General features: G+C 39.6%; 1 protein-coding gene across 4 annotated transcripts in view; it reads right to left on the bottom strand.

Moving 5' to 3' along the window:
* Positions 1–677: 677 nt before the first annotated feature.
* The window catches only part of RIGI (RNA sensor RIG-I), a 41,180-nt gene continuing 14,747 nt past the window's right edge, over positions 678–27,110 (bottom strand). For 3 of the 4 annotated variants that reach the window (XM_058695142.1, XM_058695144.1, XM_058695145.1), the window contains 14 exons: positions 26,272–26,394; positions 25,069–25,170; positions 24,498–24,651; positions 23,704–23,962; positions 21,566–21,728; positions 19,697–19,816; positions 15,980–16,137; positions 14,855–14,990; positions 13,527–13,675; positions 10,985–11,075; positions 8,246–8,416; positions 6,883–7,034; positions 3,660–3,803; positions 678–1,808 (listed from right to left, as the gene is read on the bottom strand). In XM_058695142.1, the coding sequence (XP_058551125.1) occupies positions 1,512–1,808; positions 3,660–3,803; positions 6,883–7,034; positions 8,246–8,416; positions 10,985–11,075; positions 13,527–13,675; positions 14,855–14,990; positions 15,980–16,137; positions 19,697–19,816; positions 21,566–21,728; positions 23,704–23,962; positions 24,498–24,651; positions 25,069–25,170; positions 26,272–26,394 (2,219 nt within the window). In that variant the 3' untranslated portion in view covers positions 678–1,511. The remainder of the gene's footprint in view (positions 1,809–3,659; positions 3,804–6,882; positions 7,035–8,245; positions 8,417–10,984; positions 11,076–13,526; positions 13,676–14,854; positions 14,991–15,979; positions 16,138–19,696; positions 19,817–21,565; positions 21,729–23,703; positions 23,963–24,497; positions 24,652–25,068; positions 25,171–26,271; positions 26,395–27,110) is intronic. The other variant, XM_058695143.1, reaches the window with a different exon arrangement.

Here is a 27,110-nt window from a genome sequence, read left to right as displayed (position 1 = left end):
AATATTACTGAGAGTAACCATTACCATACAACTCCTATATATATATCATGTACTTTTCATACATTATTTCAGTTAAAAACTCCACTAACCCTTCCAGGTAGGTGTATTATCCTTGTTTTACAGATGAAAGAAATTAAGCCAAAGAGGAGTTATGTAACTGGCAAGTTTGCTGACTCTTGGCCAGCACAACTGCTTACCAGATCAAATGGAGAATGAGGTGGCTGAAGCATGTTATCCCATTGAACTTCAGGGTTGATTTGGGTGGTCTCTTGGACACCAAATAGCCTTCAGATATAAACAGGTGCTACATGAAAAGGGTTATATAATCACAGATGTTGAACATATTATTAGCATTTTGTGATGTTTGAAGGTTTGTTTAAGCCATTTATGGTCCTGGTGAATTACAAACAACTAATCTGAATCTGTTTTAGAGAATACTTAAGTTATTACAGAGCCTACCCTGCCTTGAACACAAAATACCGTGGCCTACATGGAAACAGCAAAACTCAGGCAGTTGTGCCCATGTCTGGAAAACCGCAAACAACTCTCAGGGCATCAGCCAACCTTGTTTAATGACACAAGAATGCCACTTGAATACATAGTCTGATTTTTTAAGTGGATAGGACAGCCAAATTTATCTCCTCAGTTTCATCCAAGGAACCTGAGAACAGAGTCCAAAGTGTTGACCATCAACTATTATTACAAAATGGCTTGAGATGACTATTCAAAGGGAACAACAGCACGGGTTAAGGAAACAAATTAATAGGGCAAGATGTACAATAAACTATAAAAACAAATCAATTTCTCAAGAAGTACTGTATCCTCTACATAATCCCATTACTAAAAGTTGTCCTACAGAATTTTAAGATTACATGCCACACACTGGTACATAGAAAATATGAGTAACTACTATATCTATGTATATGAATATTTATCGAACCCTTAGAATTATCAGCATTTAAGAGATAAGCATAGAGGAATCTACAGCACAGACTGGGACAGAGCTAACAGAAATAGGAGCCAAGAGGGGGTTCCAGGAAAGGAGTACTCAACAGGGCCAAAAGCAGCAAAGAGATCAAAGAGAGAGAAGGCCTAAGAAGTGCCCGATGGATTGGGCACTGGTATTAACAAGAACAATGTCAGTAGATTAAGGGCAAGAGTCAGTTTACAGTAGTAGGTTAAGGAAAGAAAGGGAAGTATGGAAAAAACTTTCAACATTTATTTCTTTCATTCATTCATTCATTCTAATGTGTACCCAGTGGCTACTGGATATTCATTGGGGGTCAGTTGCAAGGGGAAGGATAGGAAAAGAAGTTAAGGCTTTTTAATTTTTCCCAAGTACTTAAGAGCTTTATTGGCCTACAGAAAGCCTTAAACATTTAGTTCAATACAAGCCTTGGGCAAATACCTTCACAATGGTACAAGCAATCCATGATTGTACCCACTGGGGCTAATTTCTTCAGTCAGGGTCGGTCATCCATCCCCTGTAGCTAAAGAATGAGGCACCCAGGTCATTTGGACATTTCCTTAGCATCAAATGGTATCTTCTCAAAATGAAAGTCCTTCCACTTTGCATATAGTTTCTGAGCTCCAGTTGCAATATCCTCCACCACAAAACTTTCTATTTTTATAACTGGAATCTCAAATATCTTATACTTCACATGGATTCCCCAGTCATGGCTGCAGTTTGGTCTGGCACAGAAGATCTTTGCTCTCTTCTCAAAATATCCAAAGCTCTTTGGTTTGGGGTGTAGTTTACTCACAAAGCACTTCCTGAAAGCATCTCCAACCACAGTGTAGTGGCAATCCTACGGATGAAGGGATTGAATAACAACATTAAAACCAGTACAAAACCGTGATTTAAAAAAGCTCCACCCTAATCTGAGATGAAGAGCACGTAGGATCCCACTCATTTTACAGATGGGGTAAGAAGGAAATACGCATTCACCTGAAGGCCAGACCAGAATCCACGCAGCCTGACTCCCAGTTACACGGGTGGAGATGAGGGTGGGGGTCAGGGTACAAGTGAAGTGACAGGGGCCATCTCATGAAGAGGAGGACTAAGAAGTTTCCAGGGAACTGAGCTTCTGAAAATAGATACCCTTTATTGATTCAGAAACAAAAGGGAGTATTTATTGAATTCACCTGGCAGGCAAAATCCAAAGGATACAGAGAAGAGCAAAGGGTCAATGTGGATCTGAAGAGGGCTGGGGACTAAAGGGTTCAGAGGCTCTGCCTGTAGTCAACTTTAGAGTAAACCTCAGAAAGGCCACACTGTACAGAACAAATGCAGACCCCAACACACCAGCCCCTCGGGAAAAGTCATAAAGCACCATTTCAACAGAAAAATCACTCAAATTGGAGCTGAAAGGACCTTTTATAGCTAAAGAAGCAGACTCCTAAAGGCATGGGAACTTGCTAGTATCACCCCTAATATGCTTCTTGCTCAGAGGGACTGATTAGAGACTTCAGCTTTCTGAAGCCCAAAGAGAACCCTGAAAACTCATCATCTGAACAAGCCTCCCCTTTATCAGCAGCAATGGAGTTCTATCCAACTTTTGTCTTTAGACATTTTTGTATCCAAAGTTTTATCCAAAAGTATTAGGGAAAAAAATTCAGAAGACTAACCTGTTTTTTTTTTTTTTTTTTTAAATTTTTTTTTTTTCAACGTTTTTTATTTATTTTTGGGACAGAGAGAGACAGAGCATGAACGGGGAAAGGGCAGAGAGAGAGGGAGACACAGAATCGGAAACAGGCTCCAGGCTCCGAGCCATCAACCCAGAGCCTGACGCGGGGCTCGAACTCACGGACCGCGAGATCGTGACCTGGTTGAAGTCGGACGCTTAACCGACTGCGCCACCCAGGCGCCCCACTAACCTGTTTTTTAAAATGAGTTATTTTGTTTTCGTTATAAAAGTGATTTTATCCCAAAAAGAAAGTTTAGAAAACATAAAATAGTAGAAAATATCACAGAATCTCACTGCAAAATAGTAATGCCTTTTAGATATTTCCCCTAGTCTTTTTTTCTATACAAAGTTAAATTTATTTTTTTGTTGCTGGTAGTGATGGTGGTATTATTGCTATTATGTCACACTGCTATAGTCCTAGCATATTTCCAATTTTGTATCCTTGTTATTTTTCCCACTTCATTAGTTTGTAAGAAGTTTTTCATTATACATAAGCTTCATGATCATTTTGTTTAATAAACTTTACTTCGGAATTATTTTAGATTTACAGAAAAATTTCCAAGATTATCCAGAAGATTCCTGTAGACCCTTCACCCAGCTTCCCTGAATTCTCACACCCCATAGTACATTTGTCAAAACTAAGAAATTAGGATTGGAACATTACTATTAACTACAGATTTTACTACTTTTTATAATAATATTCTTTATCTGCTCTAGGATCGAATCCAAGATACCCCATTCATTTAGCATAACCATTTTTAATGGCTATGTAATATTTAGTTAAGTGGCTTCTTTTTCTTCTTTATTGTTAAGGATTTCCTATTAAAACGTGTTTAGCTTTTTAAAAATACATTGACCATGGTCATGAAAACAATAAAAATAATAATGTCTGACTATAAATATCTCACCAAGAGTAAGCTTTAATTAGTGCTAAAAAATGACCCAGTGCTCTTTGTTAAAAAGGCTGCTTACCTCCACCACTCTGATATCAACAGTGTAACATGCAAAGGCTTTGCACTTTCTGCAGAGCAGTTTTTTATTTTCCTTATCAGGTACAGGTTCTACTTTTCCTTGACTATCCCTGATGACTTTTTCTTGAATCTGTATCTGGAGAACCTACATGCAAAAAAACACACACAAAAAACAAACAAACAAACAAACAAAAACCCCACATCATCAGTGTAATTTGTGTACAACTAGGAGGTATATATATACACATATACGTGTATGTAATCATTCATTTATATACAACTTCCATGAACATACAGTACCTGACTGTTTATTTAAAAAAAAATCCCATAGATTATTTTAATGGTTCTCCTAATTCTTTGTTAGTGTTTAACTGTGACCTCCAATTAGTCTTTTAATTTTTTCATCAAAGATGCTCATAAAATACTAAGGATGTCCATAAAATAGTCATCTGAACCATGCTTTCTACTTTAGTGGTTGGCAAAATTTTTTAAATCCCTCACAAATAAACATATGATATATACTGTTTCAGGCATGACTACACCCACTTCTAGGGCAGAGACCCATTAAATGGAACAGCAGGCAGAAGAGTCCCCATCATCTAAAAAAATTTTTTTCTCTCCTCTTCCAACCATAGGAGAGTATTGTTGAATTACAGTAAAGTGAAATGTATATATAGTATGTCTGCATTCTATTTCAAACCTCAGGACATGGCTAAGTATAACTAAGAACCTGGACATGATGGAGAAAATAAACCTAAGAAGATTCCAAAGGTTGAAGAGAGGATGGCAGGCAGCTAGGAAACACATGGTAGAACAACATGGTGGTGACTCCCTGGGTTTTCTTTTCACCTCATATATCCAGACTTGGGGCTGAAGAAACAAGCAAGCAGAAATGCCTACGGGCACAAATAAAAAATATCTCAACAGAAGCCTACTCTCTCTAGCCAAAGGACCTGGAAAGGCACAGCCTAGCAAGCCAAAAAACTTTCAGACATTAACTGTTCTACTCCAAACATCACAGAATAACTAACTACGGCCTAGGGGCGCACCTGGGTGGCACCCCTAGTCGGTTAAGTGTCCGACTCTTGATCTTGGCTCAGGTCATGATCTCACAGTTCGTGAGTTTGGGCCCTGCATTGGGCTTTGCGTGCTGATGGCGTGAGGCCTGCTTGGGATTCCCTCTTTCCTCTCCGCCCTTCCCCAATTTGTGCACGCACACTCTCTCTCTCTCTCTCAAAAATAAACTTAAAAAAAATTTTTTTAAGTTTATTTTTGACACAGAGAGAGTGTGAGTAGGGGAGGGGCAGAGAGAGAGGAGACGACACAGAATCCCAACTAGGCTCCAGGCTCAGAGTTGTCAACACACAGCCTGACGCAGGGCTCAAACTCATGAACCATGAGATCATGACCTGAGCCAGAGTCAGACACTGACTGAGCCACCCAAGTGCCCCTAAATATATATATATATGCAAATAACTAACCTATTTTTAGGGTGGCCTCATCCCTACCCATGCCATCAAAGACTGAGTGGGGCACCAAAATTTCCACTTGCAGAGCTGTAATGAAGAACCTTGACACTCTCACCCCATGGTGTCAGAGAAGGCCAAGAGGGGAGCCATGACTTTCAGCCCTGCCAAATGGTAGACCCCCTTGCCTGTGATGTCTGGGAGACCCTGTGGGGAGCCAGAACTCCCACACACACCCCCAACACAATTACCAGCTACCAACAGGTCCTGGCCACACTTGTCCCAAACTCCCTCTCATCCTTTACCATTTCTGCCTGTTCTCTATGGCTGTGAGGGGAATCCCAAATGTGATTCAACAGTCTAACTCAACATGTTGATACTTAACCTGTTTTGTTCTCATCCCACTCCTGTCCTGGCACACTGACTACAAAAGAATGTCTGTGTCTGGCCCAGCCTCCATCTCCCCTGGAAGATTTTTACTCTATTTCTTCTGCCACAAAGGAATCTAAGCAGCTTGTCACCCAATGGAAGAGACAAAAATTAGGACATGGGGATGAAAGCTATTATGGTTTTAAAACTTTTATTGCCAACATTCCCATATGCTACAAAATGGGAAGGTGGCACAGTGAAAAGCCCTTATCTTCAGTAAAATTCAGAAGAAAAATTAAGAGGAACTAAAAAATTTCCCTGCCATTCTCAATGAAACTGTGGAAGAAGTATTTTTAAATATTTTAGTCTCTAAGCTTTAGGAAGACATTTTTTTAAAAATGAGGAAACATTAACAAAGTTAAGATTTTATGTCCTAAAATAAGTGTTAGACCACTACTTCTTAAAACTTTCTTGATAAAAGAGATTATAACTTTTTAAAAATATGGACATTATGGAGTCAGTCTACTGAAATGTAAAGTTCATCTTTGTGAAGGTCAAGTCTACCTCCCATATGCCTCTGTCCATAACAACTCTCGTTTTTTGAGCACTTACTTTGTACCAGGCACTGTGCTGAGCGATGCACATACCCCATTTTATCCCCCAAACTGCCCTGTGAATTAAATACCATTACTTTCCTAACTTTATGAATGTGGAGACCGATGATTTAAGAGACAGAGTTAATGCCTGAGGTCACATATCGCCTAAGTGGCAGCGATTCTGGGATCAAAGTTTCCACAAGGGGTCTAGAGAAAGTGTGGGGGTGCGCATACATGTGTGCATGTGTGTGTGCATGTGCATATGTTTCCTGATTTTCCCCAATCTGGTTCCATGCTTCTGGGTTATAAAGGAAATTACAATCAAATGAAGGTTACTACCAAGAGGCTGAACTGAACAGATAATGCCACTCCAAAGTGCACATTACTATCCACAGCCACAACAGGCATTTTACCACGTGCATAGTGCACTGGGAGCTCTTCTCAGAAGACTCCAGATATCAGAGAGAGGGGCCTGAGGAAAAGACAGGGGAGGGCAGGGTCTTGCCTGTTATGATGTAGTCCTCAAGATGAGCTCCCAACTTAAGGGTCATTCTAACTCAGTTTGTCCTTTCTAACTAAAAACCAAACTTCAAGTATCAACACTAATAATTTGTATTTTAATCTCACTGAGACTTAAATCAGAATGACTCCGATGTTCACTGCAGGACAAAATTTTAAGCATAAACTTATTGTTCTAATGCAACACTCAGAGCAATATGATAAAAGGTACCAACTATGCTCATATTTTATTACAGTCAGATTCTGAAAGAGTAACACAGATTAAAAGACTTACCTTTTCTTTAAATACTGCTTCATTCCATGTCTGAAGCATTGAAATGGAGTCATTCATCATTTTTTCTTTGTATATATTTATTTTTTCTTTTTCAATTACAACAGCATTACTAGTCAGAAGGAAGCACTTGCTACCTCTTGCTCTTCCTCTGCCTATCAGAAAACAAATATTTGGTGCCTTTGACTTAAAACCCTGGTAAATCTGAGAATAAGTCAACAAAAGGGTATTCTTAAAATTCAAATTTGGTTCACTGAACTCCACTTTCACAGGAAAGGTGAGCTGTTAGAGCATGGGCTCCAATGCAGGTATATACCTGAATATTAAACTACATGTTAAACTAAGAGCCCACACTAGACTGGCTTCCTTGGGGTCCCCATGGTGCAGGGTGATTAGAAGCCATGTTATCAGAGACACTGCCTTGAAGACAATCCAATATGAACCCACAGGATGACACTGTGAGCGAGCACTCTAAGACAAATAACACATCCTCCCTCAAAGCCTTCAGGGAAATGGGAAAATAGATATGTTCACAGTCATCAGAATATGGATGGCAATAATAAGTGCTATAAGAAAGATCACTGTAAAGGACTATGTGCATTCCAAAAACTATTGCCAGCTGGGGGAATTAGAGACAGGTGATACGGAATCAGGGGAAGAGGTTAAGAGGTAAAATGAAGATTATCAGTAGCAGTACATGAGCACTTTCTTCAACAACGAGACAATGATGAAGTCAGGCTGGCAGAAGTGGATAATGAAATAAAGGCGAAGAACGGGAAATAGGTCGGAAAGATAAATTGGTCCTGGATTTTGACCTTTTTAACATCATGTAAATTGGGACCTATTAGAGTTCCTATGCAGGGGAGTAATATGCCCAAAGCTGTTTTTCAGGAAGTAAAGTGGCCGCTGTTGTTATGGAAATTGAAAAAAGGAAGAGAGGCTACTTAGGAGATCACCTAGTTGAGGTAAGACAGAAAAATCCCATGGAGTTTTTCTTCTAGAATACAGGGATCCATCAGTACCACAAGCACCACCATGAGAGGTCCACATGTTGGCTATACATATACAGTCCAAGTGGGAATTCTGTTTCCATAAATGTCAGTCAATGTAGGTCAATTAAACAGTACTCATTGTGCACAAGAATCAAAATGGGATATATATTAGTGGGCAAAATTGTACTCCCCAATCCTGATCAAGTAAGTCACTGTTAGGGCCAATGATATCAAAGTCCACTGTGCCAAACAAGGGTCAGTAAAAGAGGCCAGAAGCACAATGACTGGTCGAACGTAAGTTTCTAAATGACAGACACACTCACAAATCAGACAAGCTGGCAGTCACTTAGTAATGGCATCAAAGCTCTTCTTACCTCTAGTTTGGATCATTTTGATGACATTGCCCACATACTCATACAGGATGACCAAATTGCACTCAGCAATGTCAATGCCTTCATCAGCAACTGAAGTCGCGATCAGAATCTTTTTATCTCCATTAGTTCTGAATGCATCCAATGCACACTTCTGTGCTGGGAGTGTCATCCCTGCATCAGAGTCAAAGGGCATTTTAGAAGTCACCAAAAGAGGGAACTTTACCCTTGAAAAATAGCCACTAGTGATGGAATGCTCACTACATGGTCAAATACTAAAGTAAGTGCTTTATATCCATGATGTCAAAACAACCCTAGGCACTAGGGCCTATTCTTATCCTTGTTTTAGAGGACATAATGGTGGTGTTTAACAATTTGGACTCTGCCACAAGACTGCCTGAGTTCAAATCCTAGCTGGGGGACTAACTAGCTGTGTGAGATAACAGTCATGTCATCTGATTTGTTTTTGGGGGGGAAGGGGTGGGGAATTATCAACAACTAATCATAATGCCTTTGAATGTGTCCAGGACTTTACAGCTGAAAAAACAGTTTCACAACTACTTATTCACTGGAACTTCACAAAGCCCTTTTTGGTTGATGTGGAAAGTGTTCTAACTCCCCTTTACAGATGAAGACCTTAAGACTTTGGAAGTTTGATAAAGTGACAGCCTAGTTAGTGGCAGAACCAGGCCTGAATTTAAGTCTGAGACCCTAAGAGTGTGCAGTTCTCAGTCATGGATATACTATGAAGAAAAAGAATTTCAATGGTCTCCACCTCTGAATTAATAGAATTCATAAAAGTTGGCAGCCAAAATCTGCAGATATATTTTAAGGCCAAAACGTTCACCCATTTCTTCATCAAACATTTACTCAGCAATTATAGTTTGTCAGCTAAAAATATAATGGTTAAAAGGTCCATTTTTACCTATAAGGATCTCATAGAAGAAGAATATAAATAGGAAGCTATAATTCAATGTGATGAGCAGTGAAATGGAGGCAGAGTGGATCTAAGGGATGGGAAGGAGAGACACCTCAACTAGTCTTAGGAGGTTGGGGAAGGCCACTTGGATAAGCACAATGACTGGTACAGAGTACCATTTCCAAACAAATGTGGATGGACGGATGATGGATAGATAGATGATGGATGGATAAATGAATAAACAAGAAAATATTTTGAGTGCCTATTTGTGAAGAAATAACAAAGTTTGAAAATCAACTCATGTAGGAGTCAAATTGCAGAGAACTTTAAATTCCAAGTGCCATAATTTGGCGTTGGACTTCATTTGGTAAGCTAAATTTTCAAAATCTGCATTTACTTTTCAGATTCATGAAGTTTAAACTTTGTATAAGTGCAAGAGTGATGAGTGAGGACTGACAGGATGGGAACTGCTTATTATAAACAAAACTAAACAGGAGGAAAGAAGTGAAGACCAGTCCCTGCTGGTCACTGAGGGGTGGGGAGCACAGCTGCAAGAATGTCACGTGGGGGCTGGTCACACTAGATCTTCTTGGATAATAACAGAGGCATCCTTTCATGCTTTAACCACCCTAGCTAGATATCAGGATTGTCTGCTTGAGCTTTTTCTTTTTTTTTTTTTTTTAAGTTTATTTAATTATTTTGAGAGAGAGCAAAGAAGTGAGCAGGGGAGGGTCAGAGAGAGGAAGAGAGAATCCCAAGCAGTATCCACGCTGTCAGCACAGAGCTCGACTCGGGGCTCAAACTCACACAATGTGAGATCATGACCTGAGCCGAAATCAAGAGTCAGACGCTCAACTGCTGAGCTACCCAGATGCCCCTGACCTTTTTTTTTTTATTATAAAATATACACATAAAAGCATCAATAGTTTAAAAAACAATAAAATAAAAACAGAACATTTCTATTTCCAGCTGATCTTAATCTACTGGTTGAGAATTGGAGAAAAAGAGTGACATGCTCAAACAATATTATAAAAAACAACTGGTTTTTCCCACCGGATATATGGGAAGAATAAATGTCTACAAGTTTTTGGCATTTGAGCATTGTGATGGCTTTCTGATGTGTCAACTTGGCTAGGCTGAACTATAGTACCTAGTAACAGATCTAGGTGTTTTTGTAAGGGGAATTAGCAGATGTAATTAAAGTCCCTAATCAGGGGTGCCTGGGTGGCTCAGTCAGTTAAGTGTCTGACTTCGGCTCAGGTCATGATCTCACAGTCTGTGAGTTCGAGCCCCACGTCGGGCTCTGTGCTGACAGCTCAGAGCCTGGACCCTGCTTCGGATTCTGTGTCTCCTTCTCTCTCTGCTCCTCCCCTGCTCTTGCTCTGTCTCTCTCTCTCTCAAAAAATAAATAAACATTAAAAAAAAAAAGTTCCTAATCACTTGACATTTAAGTTGTGAAAAACGTTTCATCCTTGGTTGGCCTGACCCACAATCAGCCCTTTGAAAGAGGACTTCGGCATCAGTCCCTGAGCTCAGAGACTCGAAACAGTTCATGCCTGTGGAGGTCAGGCCTGCTCCTGACCACCTGCTCTATGGATTTCAGACTTCCTTTGCCAGTCCAACTATGTATGCTAACTCCCAAATGCCTATGAACATATGTGTTTCACACATAAACAACACATATATGTATATATGTATGTGTGTACAACCTCCTACTGGTTTTACTTCTCCAGACTGATATAAGTATTAGAAAAGAATTTGAATATATTATAAATATTCTTATATATATAGTATACTAACTCTAATTCATTATATATAAGTACCTGTGTTCTGATTTGTTTTGCCCCGTCCAGTCAATATGCCAGGTTTTAGAAAGCTGAGTTCAGAATTTTCTTCAATCCATTTCTTCAAAGCCTGAAAATCAAAAGCAATTATCAGTTGGACACTATTTGTATAAAATCTGTATTAATACTGAAATACTGCAAGAAGAAAAAAAAACCTTTAAGTTAGTGAACAGTTTTCTGACAAACCTGAGAATAAATGCTTTTTGGCACTGAATTCTATGCAATAATTAACTGTAGTGGTTAAGACCTTTGTGATCTGACACAAAATATACACAAAAAAATATCTGTAAGATATTTTTTAAATGAAGAAAAGCAATGCTCAGAATAGTGAATGTGTAGAACTAATAGTGAATTTAGCAAGATCTCAGGACAAAGGATCAATATACAGAAGTCAGTTGTATTTCTGTTCACCAGCAACAAGCAACTAAGTACAATACAACAGCATTAAAAACCTGACACTTAGGTGTAAGTCTAACAAAACACGTGCAGAATCTATATGTGAAAACAATGAAACAGTGATAAAAGAAACCAAAGATGTGGTAGGTAGCCCATCAGATGGTTCCCAATGATCTCTAGCCCTGGTCTTCAGATTCTTGTGTAATCCCCTCGAGTATGAACTGGACTCACTGACGTGCTTCTAATGAATAAAAACATGGCAGACATGATCACTTCCAAGTTGATCTTATAAAATGATTACGACTTCCACATTAGGCTCACTCTCTCAGTCTCTCTCCGATCACTCACTCTAGAGGAGGCCTGCTGTCATTCTCGGAGGCAACCCTGTGAAAAGGCCCACATGAGTGAGCTCAGAAGCACAGATTCTGAGGCCCGCTGGTAGCCATGTAGGCTAGGGTTGGAAGTTGAGCCTCTCAAGTAAAGCCTTAAGATGACTACAGCCTTGGGAGAGCCTGAGCCGGAAACATCCAGTTGAGTGGTTTCTAGACTCCTGATCCATAGGTATTATAAGATAATAGATGTTTGTTACTACCAGTCACTAAGTTTTGAGGTAATTTTTTATCAGCAATAATACAGATACTAATACAGAAGCCCTATATAAACGAAGAAAGAGAGATAATATGGTCATGGATTCGAAGACTCCATATTTTTAAGATGTTACTTCTCCCCAATTTTATCTGTTGATTCAATGCAATCCCATTCAAAATTCCAGCAGATTTTTTCATACATGTGAATGAGCTTATTCTAAAATATAAATGGAAAAGCAAAGGAAGATAGCTAAAACAATTCCAAAAAAAGGAAAAAAGTTGGAGGACTCACACTATATAAAGCTAATCAAGACAGTATGGGATGGGTTAAAGGATAGATGGATATAGATGAATGGAACAGAATCAAGAATCCAGAATAGACCTGTATAAATACAGTCAACTGATTTTTTTTTTAAGTTACAAAGGCAATTCAATGGAAAAAGGACGATCTTTCAACATATAGAGCTGCAATAATTAGCTATCCACATAAAAAAAGAAAAAAAAAGCATCTCAACCCATAACTCAAAATAGATTGTAGACCTAAATGTAAAATGCAGAACTATAAACCTTCGAGAAGATAACAAAGAAAATCTTTGTGATCTTGGGTAAACAAAGAGTTCTTATGTACAATACCAAAAGCACAAGCCACAAAAAGAAAAAATTGATAAACTAGGCTTTGTAAAAAGTTAAAAGTTTCAATCTATAAAAGATACTGTTAAGAGAATTAAAAGACCAAAAGAAAACATATACAAATCACATTTCTCACAGAGGACTTTTTTGTCAGAATATACTTTAAAAACTTTCACTCAACAATAATATGTTAACAACCCAATCAGATCCTATTTTAAAATGGGCAAAAGATGTGCAGAGACACTTCACCAAAGAAGATATATGGATGTCTAATCAGTTTATGGAGAAATGTTCAACTGCATTAGTTGAGATGCAAATATAGTAAAATGAACATTTACTCTAGGAAGATACCACTACATGCCCAGAGCATGGTTATGGTTTTTTAAATTGACCAAAAATTTTTAAAAAATATGAAGTCCAGGGGGCGCCTGGGTGGCGCAGTCGGTTAAGCGTCCGACTTCACCCAGGTCACGATCTCGCGGCCCGTGAGTTCGAGACCCGCGTCAGGCTCTGGGCTGACGGCTCGGAGCCTGGAGCCTGTTTGCGACTCTGTGTCTCCCTCTCTCTCTGCCCCTCCCCCGTTCATGCTCTGTCTCTCTCTGTCCCAAAAATAAATTAAAAAAAAAACGTTGGAAAAAAAAAAATTTTTTTTTTAAATAAAAATAAATAAAAATAAAAATAAAAAATATGAAGTCCTTGCTCTACAGGTACGAAGACTTACTAGAAACTATTGGTCAAAACAGTGAGGTATTAATTTAAGGATAAACAAAGAGATAATCAGAACAGAATAGCCCAGAAACAGCCCACACATATACAGGTGCCTGATTACAGAGCAGTGAGGAAAGGACAATCTTTTCAATAAAACGGTGCTAGGTCGATGTGTAATCCACAAGAAGAAAGAAGCTTACATCCACAAGTGCTCTGGTTTTCACAAAGAGGATGGTTCTACTCTCTGGGTTTAAGTGGTACTCCTCTTGCAAGATGAAGCAGAGATCTTTGAGTTTTGGGTTCTCATTGCTGGGATCCATAGAAACGCTTTCCAGTTTCTGCAGCTTTTCTGCAAAAGGGGAACATTCTATAAATGGCTTACAAATTCTAGAATTTAGAACACACTGTGACCATTAGCTAGAGTTCAAGTAGTTAATCTCTCAATCCTTGACCAGAATTTTAAGAGCAATAACCACTGCTTTAATGTAACATTAAATGTAGCAATAAATGCATATTTATTTTTGCCCCAGAGAGCTGGTTGCCCAATGTTTAGCAGCACACAACTGAGCTACACATATGTATACTAAATACTTTCCTATAAGCCAAAATAAGAGAGAGGGAGAAGGACTTACTTTTCATTTAAAATTTTCCTATATTTTTCTAAATATGAGAGCAGTAGGATTATGGGCGATTTTGGTTTTCTTCTGTATAGAAGTACATACAAATTATAGTATGCTGATTACCACTGAACACTTTTTTTTATTTTTAAACCTTTGTAAAATTACTAAAAGTTAAACCAAAAAAAAATGCTACTACCTATTATAATTTCTATGGGATGTATACTTCGCAAATCCTATTTTACTTCTTTTTTTTAATGTTTATTTATTTTTGAGACAGAGAGAGACAGAGCATGAATGGGGGAGGGTCAGAGAGAGGGAGACACAGAATCTGAAGCAGGCTCCAGGCTCTGAGCCGTCAGCACAGAGCCCGACGCGGGGCACGAACTCACGGACCGTGAGATCATGACCTGAGCAGAAGTCAGACGCTTGACCGCTGAGCCACCCAAGCGCCCCCTATTTTACTTCTTAACAAGAAGAAATAATGTTAGGGGCGCCTGGGTGGTGCAGTCGGTTAAGCGTCCGACTTCAGCCAGGTCACGATCTCGCGGTCCGTGAGTTCGAGCCCCGTGTCAGGCTCTGGGCTGATGGCTCGGAGCCTGGAGCCTGTTTCCGATTCTGTGTCTCCCTCTCTCTCTGCCCCTCCCCTGTTCATGCTCTGTCTCTCTCTGTCCCAAAAATAAATTAAAAATGTAAAAAAAAAAAAAAAAAAAAAAAAAAGAAATAATGTTAAGCAACGGATTTTTTTCCTTAAGTACCACATTTCACTGATGATTCATAGTCCTATCTACATAAGATCTTCTTGATCAACTCCCTGAGCATCACTGCACACTAAATATAACGCAACGTAAGTATGCTGCCACTGGAGTCACCAGGTTCCAACGGCTTCCTCCTCTAGAAACACCACCCACCTTCAAATCTCCGAGTGAGATCTTGCTCAATCTCATCAAATCCTGCCGCTCGGACGTTGGTGAAGAAGTCTTTCAAGTAATCCAGAGCATCTTTCATTCGCGCATGCTCATTGATAATGAGGGCATCATTATATTTCTGTTGAAAATGAAAACTGGGTTTCAGTGTGTCTCCAATGCCTAATGCATTCACTGTACTAAAATTCAATTAGCTGTACTTAGCGTGAGTAGGGGAGGGGCAAAATAAACTTTTCTCAAATCTATTCCAACTTAGTTTTTTAAGATGAATGGCTCCAATGGAACTGCAATAAAACCTTTGAACCAAATATTGTTTTAAAATCTGAATTAGCTAGAATCATACATTAATTAGGATCATTTTGAATTTAGAATTCCACCTTGGAAGAGAAAGAGGAAATTACAAGAAAAATCCATGTCAAAGATTAAAGAACAAGAACAAGAGCAAATCAATTTCCACATCAACTTGCCTCATGATTCAGACATTCGACTTAATCTCTTCATACATCCAAAGCCATCACTGAATTGCAACTGCACCTGTTCAGAATGATGGTGCTGACCACCTACACCAAATATTCAACTAAATTCATTAAATTCCAAAAATGCATACAGACTGAGTGCATTTTTAAATACTTTCAATGGCATGATGAGCAGAGGTGATGGTTGTTTCTCAACTTCTTGGTTAACCAGTAAGCAACCAAAGACTCTGGATTTCTGAGCCTGTGGCTTTGCCAAAGGTAAGAAAACATATGCTCAAGATAAGGTAGCAGGAGTCACCTAATGAACTTTCAAGATGACTGTCACCAATCACATATCTACAATAATGGTCATCATCCCCCAATTTCTTTCAATCATGTCAATCATAGCAATGCTAGAGGCATGACATAGAATCCCAGCCTTTGTTTCCATCCTGTTTCTACTAGTGTTAAGTTTCAGTAGGCAGAGAAGATGCTAAATGGGGTAACTTTAAAGTTTGCTTCATAAGAACCTTTTGGAAAGTTCCTAAGTGAGCTCTTGAAACAGGGTGAAAAGTTGATGTTCTCTCAGCTACCAGAGCAAAGCTCCCAGTGAGGTGCTAAAACTAAAATACACTTTTGCAAAGAAGCCACATACCCGCAAATGGGAAGTGTACAAAAACAGTGCTTTACAAATCCTGCTCTCTTCATCTTTGTCAGGCAACTGAAACACCGTGCATGCTTTCTGAACAGTAACGATCCATTGTTCATATTTCTGCGTTCCAAATTCCCTATTTTGAATTTGAGATATACCTTCTGGAAGAAGAAAAAAGTTTTCATTATGCCATATGATCAGCCATTTAAAGTTCTAAGCATGCCTCACCCTCTAATTTTCTTTTTTTTATTAAAAATGTATTTTAAGTTTTTTTAAATGTTTATTTATTTTTGAGAGAGAGAGAGCATGAGTAGGGGAGGGGCAGAGAGCGAGGGACACACAGAATCTGAAGCAGGCTCCAGGCTATGAGCTGTCAGCACAGAGCCCTACACAGGGCTTGAACTCACGAACCGCGAGGTTATGACCTGAGCCAAAGTTGGACACTTAACCAACTGAGCCACCCAGGTGCCCCCCCACCTAATTTTTTTCTTACTCTCTGTAAACAGAATATTCCTCCTGAAATAGTTTTCAGCAGCAGTATATCTGTGTTTGCATATGATTGCTTACTGAATACTCTGCACCAAGAAATCAAAGTACTCCTTATTTCATTTTCACAAATCTGTAAGGTAGAGGTTACATTTTACAGGTGAGGAAACCAAAGCTCAGAAAAGCAAAGTAGTTTATCCAAAGTGACATAGCTAGTACATGGGGGAGTGCAGGAATGCAAATCCAGGTGTGTCTGATACCCAAATCTTACCAGCTTTGTGAGCTAACAACCAAAGAAGCCCAGAAGTAAAACAATGGACATGAAGATATCTAACTTTGCTTTTAAAAATGAAGTAGTGAATAAAAATAACAGGTCTCATGAGCTTCATCAGGAGGATATTTAAAAGCAGGAGAGAAAGAACTCAACACAGTCTATTCTGCCTTGCTGTAAACTGAAGCCATCTGATCTCCACAGCATCACTCACAGGGCTGAGCAAAGAGCTTGTCATGGATGCTTCTGTATGTGTGCATCTCCTAAGCTATGCCTCATCTCAGTTGCTTGGTCTAAGCATTGAGCATATGCTGTGGTCCAGGCTCTGTGCAGGGTCCTGGGGGGTAAAAGGATGTAGAAGACCGAAGCCTGATCTCAAGCGGCTCAGTCTGTGAGTTATTCCGGGATTGAATCTCCAGGTCTCCCTGTTAAGAGCACAGTATAATAAAACTCACAGGCAAGAGCTATATTTCTGAGTTAAATTGCTCCTCTCACCCTTTCATGTTTAACAGGAGGAACAAAGGAGGCTACTCAGACAAGTAGCACTTACATGCTTCTTTCCCAGCCCCAACTATAAACAAGGTGGCCAGATGAATTAACAAGTATTTCTTGAACATGGGTGGGTGTGAAAATGAGTTAAGCAATGTGGAAATGAACTGCTGATAGGATATGGACTGGGGAAAAGGTGGAGGTAGAGAATTAGAGGTGGGAGGAATAAGAAGGTAGAAATTCATGTCTCTCTGCCCTTCTGCTACTTCCCCAGTTTAATCACATCATAATGTTCCTGGATAATGTGACAGCCTCTTAACTCATCTCCCTACTTCTTGCTTTGTTCCCTCCAATCTACTGCCCACTCAGCAGCTAGAGTGGGTTCGCAAAACTGCAGATGAGACACTATGCTACCCCACTGCTTAAAAGGCTTTAGGGGATTCCTCTGGCCAGATCCTACCTGGCTCCCAGGATCCTCTGTGATCTAGTCTCTGACTACTTCTAATTCTTTTTTTTTTTTAATTTTTAAAAATATTTATTTATTTTTGAGATGGACCGAGTGTGAGCAGGGGAGGGGCAGAGACAGAGGGAGACAGAATCTGAAGCAGGCCCCAGGCTCTGAGCTGTCAGCACAGAACCTGACACGGGACTCGAACTCACAAACTGTGAGACCATGAGCTGAGCTGAGGTCAGACACTTAACTGACTGAGCCACCCAGGCACCCCTGCCTGTTTCTGATTCTTATCTCCAGTAGTTGACAAGACTAGTGGAAATCCACATACTTGCTCCACTTTCCTGGCTGTTGCACACACTGTTTCCTCTGCCTGAAACACACCTTACCACCACCACCCACCTACCCCTATCCTGTTGTTTTATTATTACTTATCTAATTTTGGCCTTACACATTACACTGGAAATACCACAAGGGTAGGAGCTGTATCTCAGGGTCCATGCTATATTCCCATCACCTGGCATATGGCCTAGGACCAGGTGAATGATGAGTGAATGAGCATGTTTAAGGAACTGCTAAATCAAAGGATTCAAGTATGGAAGGAGTGGCAGATAAAACTGGAGAGATAAGTAGAACCAGAGTGTGCAGGCAGGGATCAGACTGGCAGGTCAGAGGCTTAGAGGCCTTTGCTTGTAAGGCAGAGAGATTCAAGCAGGATACTGACACGATCAAACTGGTATTTCAGAAAGACCAACCAGGTAATGGCGGGTTGAATGGAGAAATGAGTAGGGGTGGGTAAGCCAGCCAGCCAGCTGTGAGATTAAGTCCTAAAGCAAGCTGTGAAAGAAAAAGAGAAGAGAAAAAAAAGTAAAGTAAGTGTGAAAAAGGTGAACTCACAAATTCAGCATCTCCAGAGCTGCTCCTAGTGGTGGAAGCAGCACTACCCACCGGTGTACCTCCAAGTGCACAAGCCAGAAGCCCAGTGGAAGTCACCCCCACTCCCATCCGAAGCCAGCTGGCCATGAAATCTGAATACTTCCTGTTTGCAGGGCTCTGCACAAGCCTCCTCCCTCTACCAACCTGTCTTGACTGCCTCTGTTTGGCCCTCTTTGTTCACTGGTATCCTTATCACCTCATCCATCAGTTTAAAATCTTCAGGTGCTTTGCACTGCTTTTAGGAGAAAGTCAAACTCAGTCCTACCAAGTCTTTCCCTGTCTGGCCCCTGCCTCTTTCTACTCACTCCTTTCTACTACTCATGTATTACGAGCACCATGAGATGCTTGCAGTTCCTAAAACATTCTCTTCCTTCAATGCCTGACACCTTTTCAATCTCACTTGTCTCTTTCTTAACTTGGCCTCAAGCTTCAAGATTGTCTCAGGCATCATCCCATCCCAGAGAGCTTTCCCTGCAGCCCACTCTAGGCCAAAGTTCCCAACGCGCTCCCACGGCACCCAGTGTGTACCTCTGCCCTGCTGTGTGGAAGCCCCCTGCATCTGATTCTCATTATTTGACTGTGAATTCCCCAAGGTTGGGACTATGTCTTTAACCTTGTTATTCCCATTAGCTAGCACAATGAATATCTGGTGAATGAATGAAAGAACAAAAGAGAAGAAGAGAACTTGGGTGACTTCGTGAGAAAGTCTCAGAAGAACAAAGAATCAAAGGTCACCTCCTGTTTCAATCTGATCCATCAGGGAAATGGTGGTTTCATATAAATAGGGAATTTATATTTTCATATAAGTAGGAAGAACAGAAAGCTAATTGCAGAGATTAAGAAAGTCATGAATTGATTGAAATATGGTATTTTTCAGGTATGTAAGTCAACACAGATTTACTTTGGATTAAAAAAAAAACGAGACTAAAGAAGGAATTTTAAGGTTCCTCAATAACCTATAATCAAGAAGGCTAACCTCTTGATATAGTCTTGACACTGTCTGAACTGAAGAGAATGCAAAAAGACACTAGGGAATAATACATGGCTATTCCTAAGTGGAGAGAACGCAAAATGAGATTTATCTCACCGAGAGTTATGGTACCGATTTCGTCAAAGATACTCTTTGCCAGACTCTCTGTTTCCCTCATCAGCTGAGAGATGATGCATTTAAATCTGTCAGTGGTCCGTGATTCCACTTTCCTGAAAACTAGAGCCATCAGAGTAAAGTGAGTATTTTTCAGGAAGAACACATCATACTTCAAAGTAGGCATCTGCACACCTTTCTCTGCCTCTGTTATTTCTTCTGTAAGATCTAAGGCCCCAAGCTCACAGGCAGGTAGTCTAAATGATATATCAAATCTTCAGAAACCTTGCAATAGCTCCCTAATGCTTAATGCACAGATTCTAACATCTTCATTTTTCATGGTCTGGGTCTAATCTGACTTCTCACTCTGGTTTTCTTATTACTCAACTCTACTTTGACAAGGCTGGTATCAATCTTATATCTGCAAATACAACACTTTTTCAGTCTCTCTTCTTTGATCTTCTCCTTTCCCACCCAACCCTCAGAAGTGTTCACATTGTTCCTAAAATTCATTATTGCATTGTTTCAGCAGAAACTTATTCCCTGCCTACCATATGCCATGTTCTGGTGATAAACAGTTGAAAGGAACACACTCTGTGGTCCAGAGAGGTCTGTGTTCTTAGGGGAGAAATATGTGTAGCCAAATAACAACAGTAATTTGCACAGTAATATAGCACAGTACAGTGCTATAACAATAACTATGTGCAAGGTATCATGGAGCACAAGAAAAAGAATCTCTAATCCTTCCAAAGGAGGAAATGTTGTGGGGTAAATAGGGGAAGAGGAAAGGAGAAAGCACACGATGCACTTGAGGAGCCCAGAGGAATGTGACAAGGTTGGGCTTATGGGAGGGGGAGGAGATGAAGCACAGAGGGCAGAGGGACTGGATTTTAAAGAAATTTGTACTTGATACTAAAAAGTTTAGATTAGGTGCCTTCCCTAAAATCCTTACAGGCAGTTCCCAGAAGGGAACTTAACTGCCCCTCTCTGGCTATCTCATGTCTGTTTGTTCTGCCTTATACAGTCATACACTATCCCCAAAGCAAAGAGAAAGGTATATATGTCTCCTCTTCCTCTCTTCCTTGTTGGGTCGGTATAGCATTGTAATTTAATAAACATTTGCTACTCAAATCTTTTTTAAAAAATCAAATACTGATCTGCTGAGGAAAAATACAATGAATTCAGATTAATTTCCTTTCAACCCAAATCATCACATCCATACTCAAATAATAAATGACCACACAGTCTCCTCCTCAGGCATGCAACACAGGGAAGGGCTGAGCCCAGCTCTTAGCCATTTACATGCTGTGATTTTAATTTTTAAAACAAAATTTTTTTAACGTTTATTCATTTTTTGATAGAGAGAGACAGAGCATGAATGGGGCAGGGGCAGAGAGAGAGGGAGACACAGAATCAAAAGCAAGCTCCAGGCTCTGAGCTGTCAGCACAGAGCCTGATGCGGGGCTCGAACTCACAGACTGTGAGATCATGACCTAAGCCGAAGTTGGATGCTTAACCAACTGAGCCACCCAGGCGTCCCTACATGCTGTGATTTTTCTCATCATGCCTCATTGTTAGTATCTTTATAAGAACTTTATCAAAAACACAAAACCAAAAAAAAAAAGAATTTTATCAAACTGAAGAGTAAGAATGTTTGTTTTAGGACAGTCCCCTCCTGAGGTTTGTCCACTGCCTGGGGATACAGCTCAGCTAAGGAGACAGCTGTGAAATGTAATTATTTCCCAAGTTTGAGGTTAAATATTTTCCACTAAACGGAAAAGGTAAAAACTCAGTATTCATCCAAATGGCTCTGAACTAGGAAACGCGGAGGGTAACAAAGTCCTAAAGGGCACGCTATGGGATTCCACTTACACTTTTGGGGCTTATAAACAATTTCTTCCAGTTCCTCCAAGTTGTCTTTGACTGTTGCTATCACTGATGTGTCAAGAGAAGCACACAGTCTGCAGATATATTCCACGGCTTCTGCTGTGCTTTTGGCATCCCCAATGCCAACCGAGGCAGTCAGCCCAATGACCTGTGAGGAGCATTGCAAATCATCAGATGCCTGGGAAACTGCATGCCATTTCCACAATCCTGCATACAACTCTTTCCTGTTAAAGTCAGGTTTTATTTTTTGTTTTGTTTTGTTTTTACTAATTTCCCATAAAGAGCAAGAACAGTATTTATTTTTTCTGATATTTTCCATGACATTGCAAATGGAAAGGTCCCCATTAGGCAAAGCACTGATTAATGCAAAAGTCGGAACTCATCCGGTAAACATGAATCAGCAAAGAAACCAAGAGTGGAAACCCTTTCAAGGAAGGACTTCTCTTCTCTACTCTTGTGCCCCCCATAATGTGTAGAACAACATACTGAAAGGAAAGGGACTGGAATCAGACACAACTCCATTCTAAACTCAACCATGTCACACTGGCTGCATGTCCCTGAACAAGTATCTTCAGCTGTCTCTAAAAGTTGGGAAACAACAGCTATTTAAAATGGTAGTTGTGTGAATTCAGTAACAAGATTTATAAAAAATTTAGCTTAATGGTCACCTAACAATTTAAGTTCTACTTGAATAGCCACTCAGTAAATACTGAATAACTGACTCATTAGCAAGAAATCTAGTTAACCACCAATTTTTTTCTAGAAGAAGCTTTAAGAAATGTGATTGCTGGGGGCACCTAGATGGCTCAGTTGGTTGGGTATCTGACTGGGGTTCAGGTCATGATCTCACTGCTGTTGAGTTCAAGCTCCGCATCGGGCTCTGTGCTGACAACTCAGAGCCTGGAGCCTGCTTTGGATTCTATGTCTGTCTGTCTGTCTGTCTGTCTCTCACTCTCTCTCTCTCCCCCCCCCTCTCTCGACCCCTCCCCTGGTCTCTCTCTCAAAAGTGAATAAACATTAAACAATAAATTTTTAAAAATGTGATTGCTACTGAATTTTGTCTATGGGTACATGCTGAATTTCTTTTAACCTGTGCTTCCTAAAGAGGTAGTTATTAGGGCTAGAGAACTTTATATGATGTGACACTAGTATACCATGCTATAAATTCATGGTTTCCAACCTTATCTGGATCCCCAGTGTAACCAAGCAATTCCCATTTCAAATCCTTTCCATGCACCCCGAGCTCCCTCCTCCATTCCCATCTTGATTATTCCCAGCAAATAATCTCTCTGCCTCTCCTACATTTAAGAGAAAAGAGAGATTAAATGCCAGGGATTCCCCACCTTTCCTGTCCCCATCTATGAACTACTCTCTGTCTTGACTCCTTTCACACCCTCACCTCTGATGACACCAAAAATGGTGTCCTATCTACTCTCCTGGACTAATGCATATATCTGCCTACTTACCCCATACCCTCTGGTCTCCCCTGACATCCTGTTCTATCAATCATTCCCTCTATCCCCATTCTGCCTCACCTACTGCTATTTACTACTTCACATTCTATACTCAAACAATATTGAAGAGCTTCACAATTCTCGACTCTCGGGCACACCATGCTCTCTCATACCTCTGCCTTTGGACACATAGCAGACTTTCCTGAAGACCATCAAGCTATCTAATTTGTACCTTCTTGTTAGCTTTTGCCTAACTTCTTTTGGGTGTTGCCTTACTTTCACAGCACATGAGTCTTCACTTCTGTTCTTACTACAGCTTGTACCCATCTCTATAGTGTGCCATCGCCATACGTTATGACATAATTTTTACATGTTTGGCTTCCCATGAAATTAAACTGTTTGAGAGCAAGGACTATGTCTTTTTATATTTGTATCCCCAGTGCCTAGCACAATGGATAACACAGGGCGGGGGGGGGGGGGGGGTGCCTGAGGCATGTTTGTTAAGTGAATCAATCAATCAATCAATCAATCAATCAAAATTAATCAATGGGCTATACAATCTGGACTTAGCACCTGAAAAGAACATCCTTAATTTGGTCTTAAGAGTAAGTAAATAGGATTTAGCAAGGTTATAGCTCTTCTGAGGAATCCATCTGAATCTGGAGATACCTGAGGCAGTAGGTCTGAAGATCCTCCAAGTTTCTGATCTAGATAATTAAACATGATCATATTATAAGGATGGTGTTTACCAGTATTGTGACATTCATCAAATATCATCAAAGTAAAGACAGAGAGTGATGGAATAGTCCCATTTTTAAGACTATTCACAAGAATCTGTGGAGTTAAAATGATGATGTCATTGTTCTCAACAATCTGTTTCACTGAGACATTCTCAGATGTTGCTCCAGAAACACCTGCAACTTTGTACCTGGGAAATGACAGAAATTCCCTATTACCAACCACAATGTGAATGAGGAACCACAAAGATATAAAACACTAGATCAGAGCATCAACTGATTAAGCTCTCCTAATTCCAAAAGGAATCTGGAGACAAGTGCTTAGCACAGAGCCTTACACATAGTAAATGATCAACAAATGCAAGCTAGTTATAATTGTTGCTAGCATGTATTAATTCTTTCAAGTCATTAAGAAAGAAAATACTACTTAAAGAGTAATGTTAAATAAGCTATGAAATCATTAAAAAATTAAATGTGCCATTTAAATGTAAAATTTATCTCAGGTCATTTACTCACTCTGTAAGAGCTAGCCAAAGGAGTTTAGGATTTCAAGTGTACCTAACAAAATAGACTTGAATCCATGAAAAATGAATTGTATATAGATTATATAAAGGCTCAATCTACTATCAATTTTTGAATCATGGCTTTCCAAAAACTAAACAAAGCTAAAAACACACCAGTTACATGAAACTAGAGGAGAAAAACAAGACCAACTGTTATACCTACCCAAGTCTTTCAAAATAGTTTGAGAACACAGATTTCTGCTGTTCATACACTGGGAGTTGAACAGCAAAAAAGACAACCTTCCCCTTTTGTCCTTGCGGAAATTTTTTAAGATGATGCTCACATATAAGAAGTGAAACAAAGGTTTTTCCACAACCTTTTAACATAAAAAGAAAAAGAAAATGTGTAACTAATAGTATACTAAAATATTTCTGTAGAAAGGTAATTACTGTTGGCTCCCCTCAAACCACTGCACTGATTGGTAAACTGAGAATGTGGATGGGTTAACTGCAGCAGAATTTACACCAGGACATGAAAATATCAAGTTACTTCCTAGGTAACATGCAAATAAATAGTCAAGGCATAAAGCAAGCTAAAAAGGGGGGCATTTTTTTTTTCTTCCTCAAGTTCCTTAAAATACCTGGAGACTCCATTACTGGGACAGTCTTCTCAAAAGACATATGGAGCAAGGAAAATATTGACACTTGCCCATTTTGTCCCAGTATTCAATAAATGAAAAAAAAAAGGAAGCAAACACAGAAACAAACCACGTAAGCAGTGGCAATCAACTTACCAGTAGGAGCACATATTATTGTGTTTTTTCCTTCCTTAGCAGGCAAAGCAAGCTCTAGTTGGTAATTTCTTGGCTTCACTGGGGTGTAAATATGAGAGACTTCTGTAACACAAAAGGAACAAAATTTCCAAATAGTTACTGCTCTGAGGAATCAAAGAAATAGCTATCTATCATCAAATAGACAGGAATTATGACTTTGCAAGAAGGGCCTCATTTGAGAAAATTTAGAATCCTTGCCTCTTGCTAACCATTCTAGCTTCTCCATTGATGTGAAGTACAGAATCCTCTATCAATGACAAAGTGCCAATGGTGAGAGTTTTGTTTTGTTTTTTTCTTTAAAGCCACAAAGATTTCTTTCTTAAACAATCTCAAAATCTAGTAAGGAGAAAACTAAAGCAAGAATGGCCTAATTCAGAGCAAGCAGATGGCCACTGGTTAAAGGAAATGCTATATGGAACAAAACAACAAATCCCTCCAAGGTCTCTGAAAAGCAACAAACTGTAAACATTGAATTCTCAAACCAATTTCATATTGATGAGCAATCATGCTTTATTATTCTGCAGGCTTTCACATAGTATCTTCTCTCAACAGAACCAGAAGTTCCAAGGAATAACCAGAGGCTTTTTCTCACTAACAGATAAGCATATAGAATGTTACTGCCAGAAAAGATCTTAGAAATTATCTACTGACTCCAACCTATTTTAAAGAAAATGAAGATTTCTAAAAGGCTAAGGACCTTTACATATCAGAAAAATTTAAAGCAACTTACATTTGTTGATTTTATTCAGAAATGACAAAAAAACTGGTATCACTTGGTTGCAAAAGTAATCTGTAAATTTTCTTCTTACAGTAGCGTTAGCCCCAAATCACACTTTTCTTCTAACACTACTCAATATTAATCAGAATTTCTTCCCTGGGGTGCCTGGGTGGTTCAGTCGGTTAAGCGTCCAACTTCACTTCAGGTCATGATCTCCCAGTTTGTGAGTTCGAGCCCCACATCAGGCTCACTGCTGTCAGTGCAGAGCCGGCTTCGGATCCTCTGTCCCCCTCTCTCTGCCCCTCCCCATCTTGCACTCTCCCAAAAATGAAAATTTAAAAAAAAAAAAAAAAAAAAAAAAAGACTATGGCTTTTGGCACTGGAAGACATGTCCCTACACAAAATACCTAAAGAACACCATTATGGAAAAGAACAATGCTGGGTACCTGAAGATGGACATGAATTCTGACTAAGATTCTGGCATTCAGATTCTTCCTTGTAGAAAATCTGTATGTCAGAAGTTTCCATTTCATCATCCTCAAGAACTTTCACGTCAATATTCTTTGCACCTGTATGAGACCAAAAAACACCTCAGAATCTTCATCTGATCTGATTATTGTCTTGACAGCACAAGTCCTACAAAGAGGTCATAATAGTAAAATTTTCAACTTCTGTTAAGATTTTGCATAACCACTTGCTTCACCTTCTAAAACAATCAAAAGAATCTTTTAGAGTTTGATGTCTCAATTTGGAGTCTGAACTCCAAAGTCATTTAGGACTTTATTATTCAAAGTGTAGAACATGGGCCAGCAACTTCCAGAGCTTGTTGGGAATGCAGGCTCTCGAGTCCCTACTAAATCAGAATGTGCACTTTAACAAAATCCCCGGAAGATTCTCATGCACACTAGAGAAGCAACATTTAGCAAGTATTTATGTCTTCCATTCTTGACCTAACCCAAGAAATCAGATGTGTATTTATATAGACATTTTCCAGAACAACTTGTGATTTAAAGAAACCTAGGAAAAGCGAAGACCAGACACTCAGATGGTTTAGAAAACTCAGACTTTGAAACAATGCTCTGAGAAGATGTTAGCTTCAGGAAACCAAATGATGGTTTCATCACAACACAGATATTTCATCACAACACACTCTTTTCTTCAGTCCTGTTCTGGCTTAGTTCCTGATGGCTCCCAGGCAAGACAACCAGGCTATGTGTATTATGATTCTTACTCTGAAAAGGGGGCAAGTCTTGGCGTTCAAACCTTTCATTCTTATAATTTTAAA

This window comes from Neofelis nebulosa, chromosome 12, assembly GCF_028018385.1.
Source record: "Neofelis nebulosa isolate mNeoNeb1 chromosome 12, mNeoNeb1.pri, whole genome shotgun sequence".
NCBI lineage: Eukaryota > Metazoa > Chordata > Mammalia > Carnivora > Felidae > Neofelis > Neofelis nebulosa.
The sequence above is the reverse complement of the archived record's forward strand: the minus strand, read 5'-3'. Positions and strand labels throughout refer to the sequence as shown.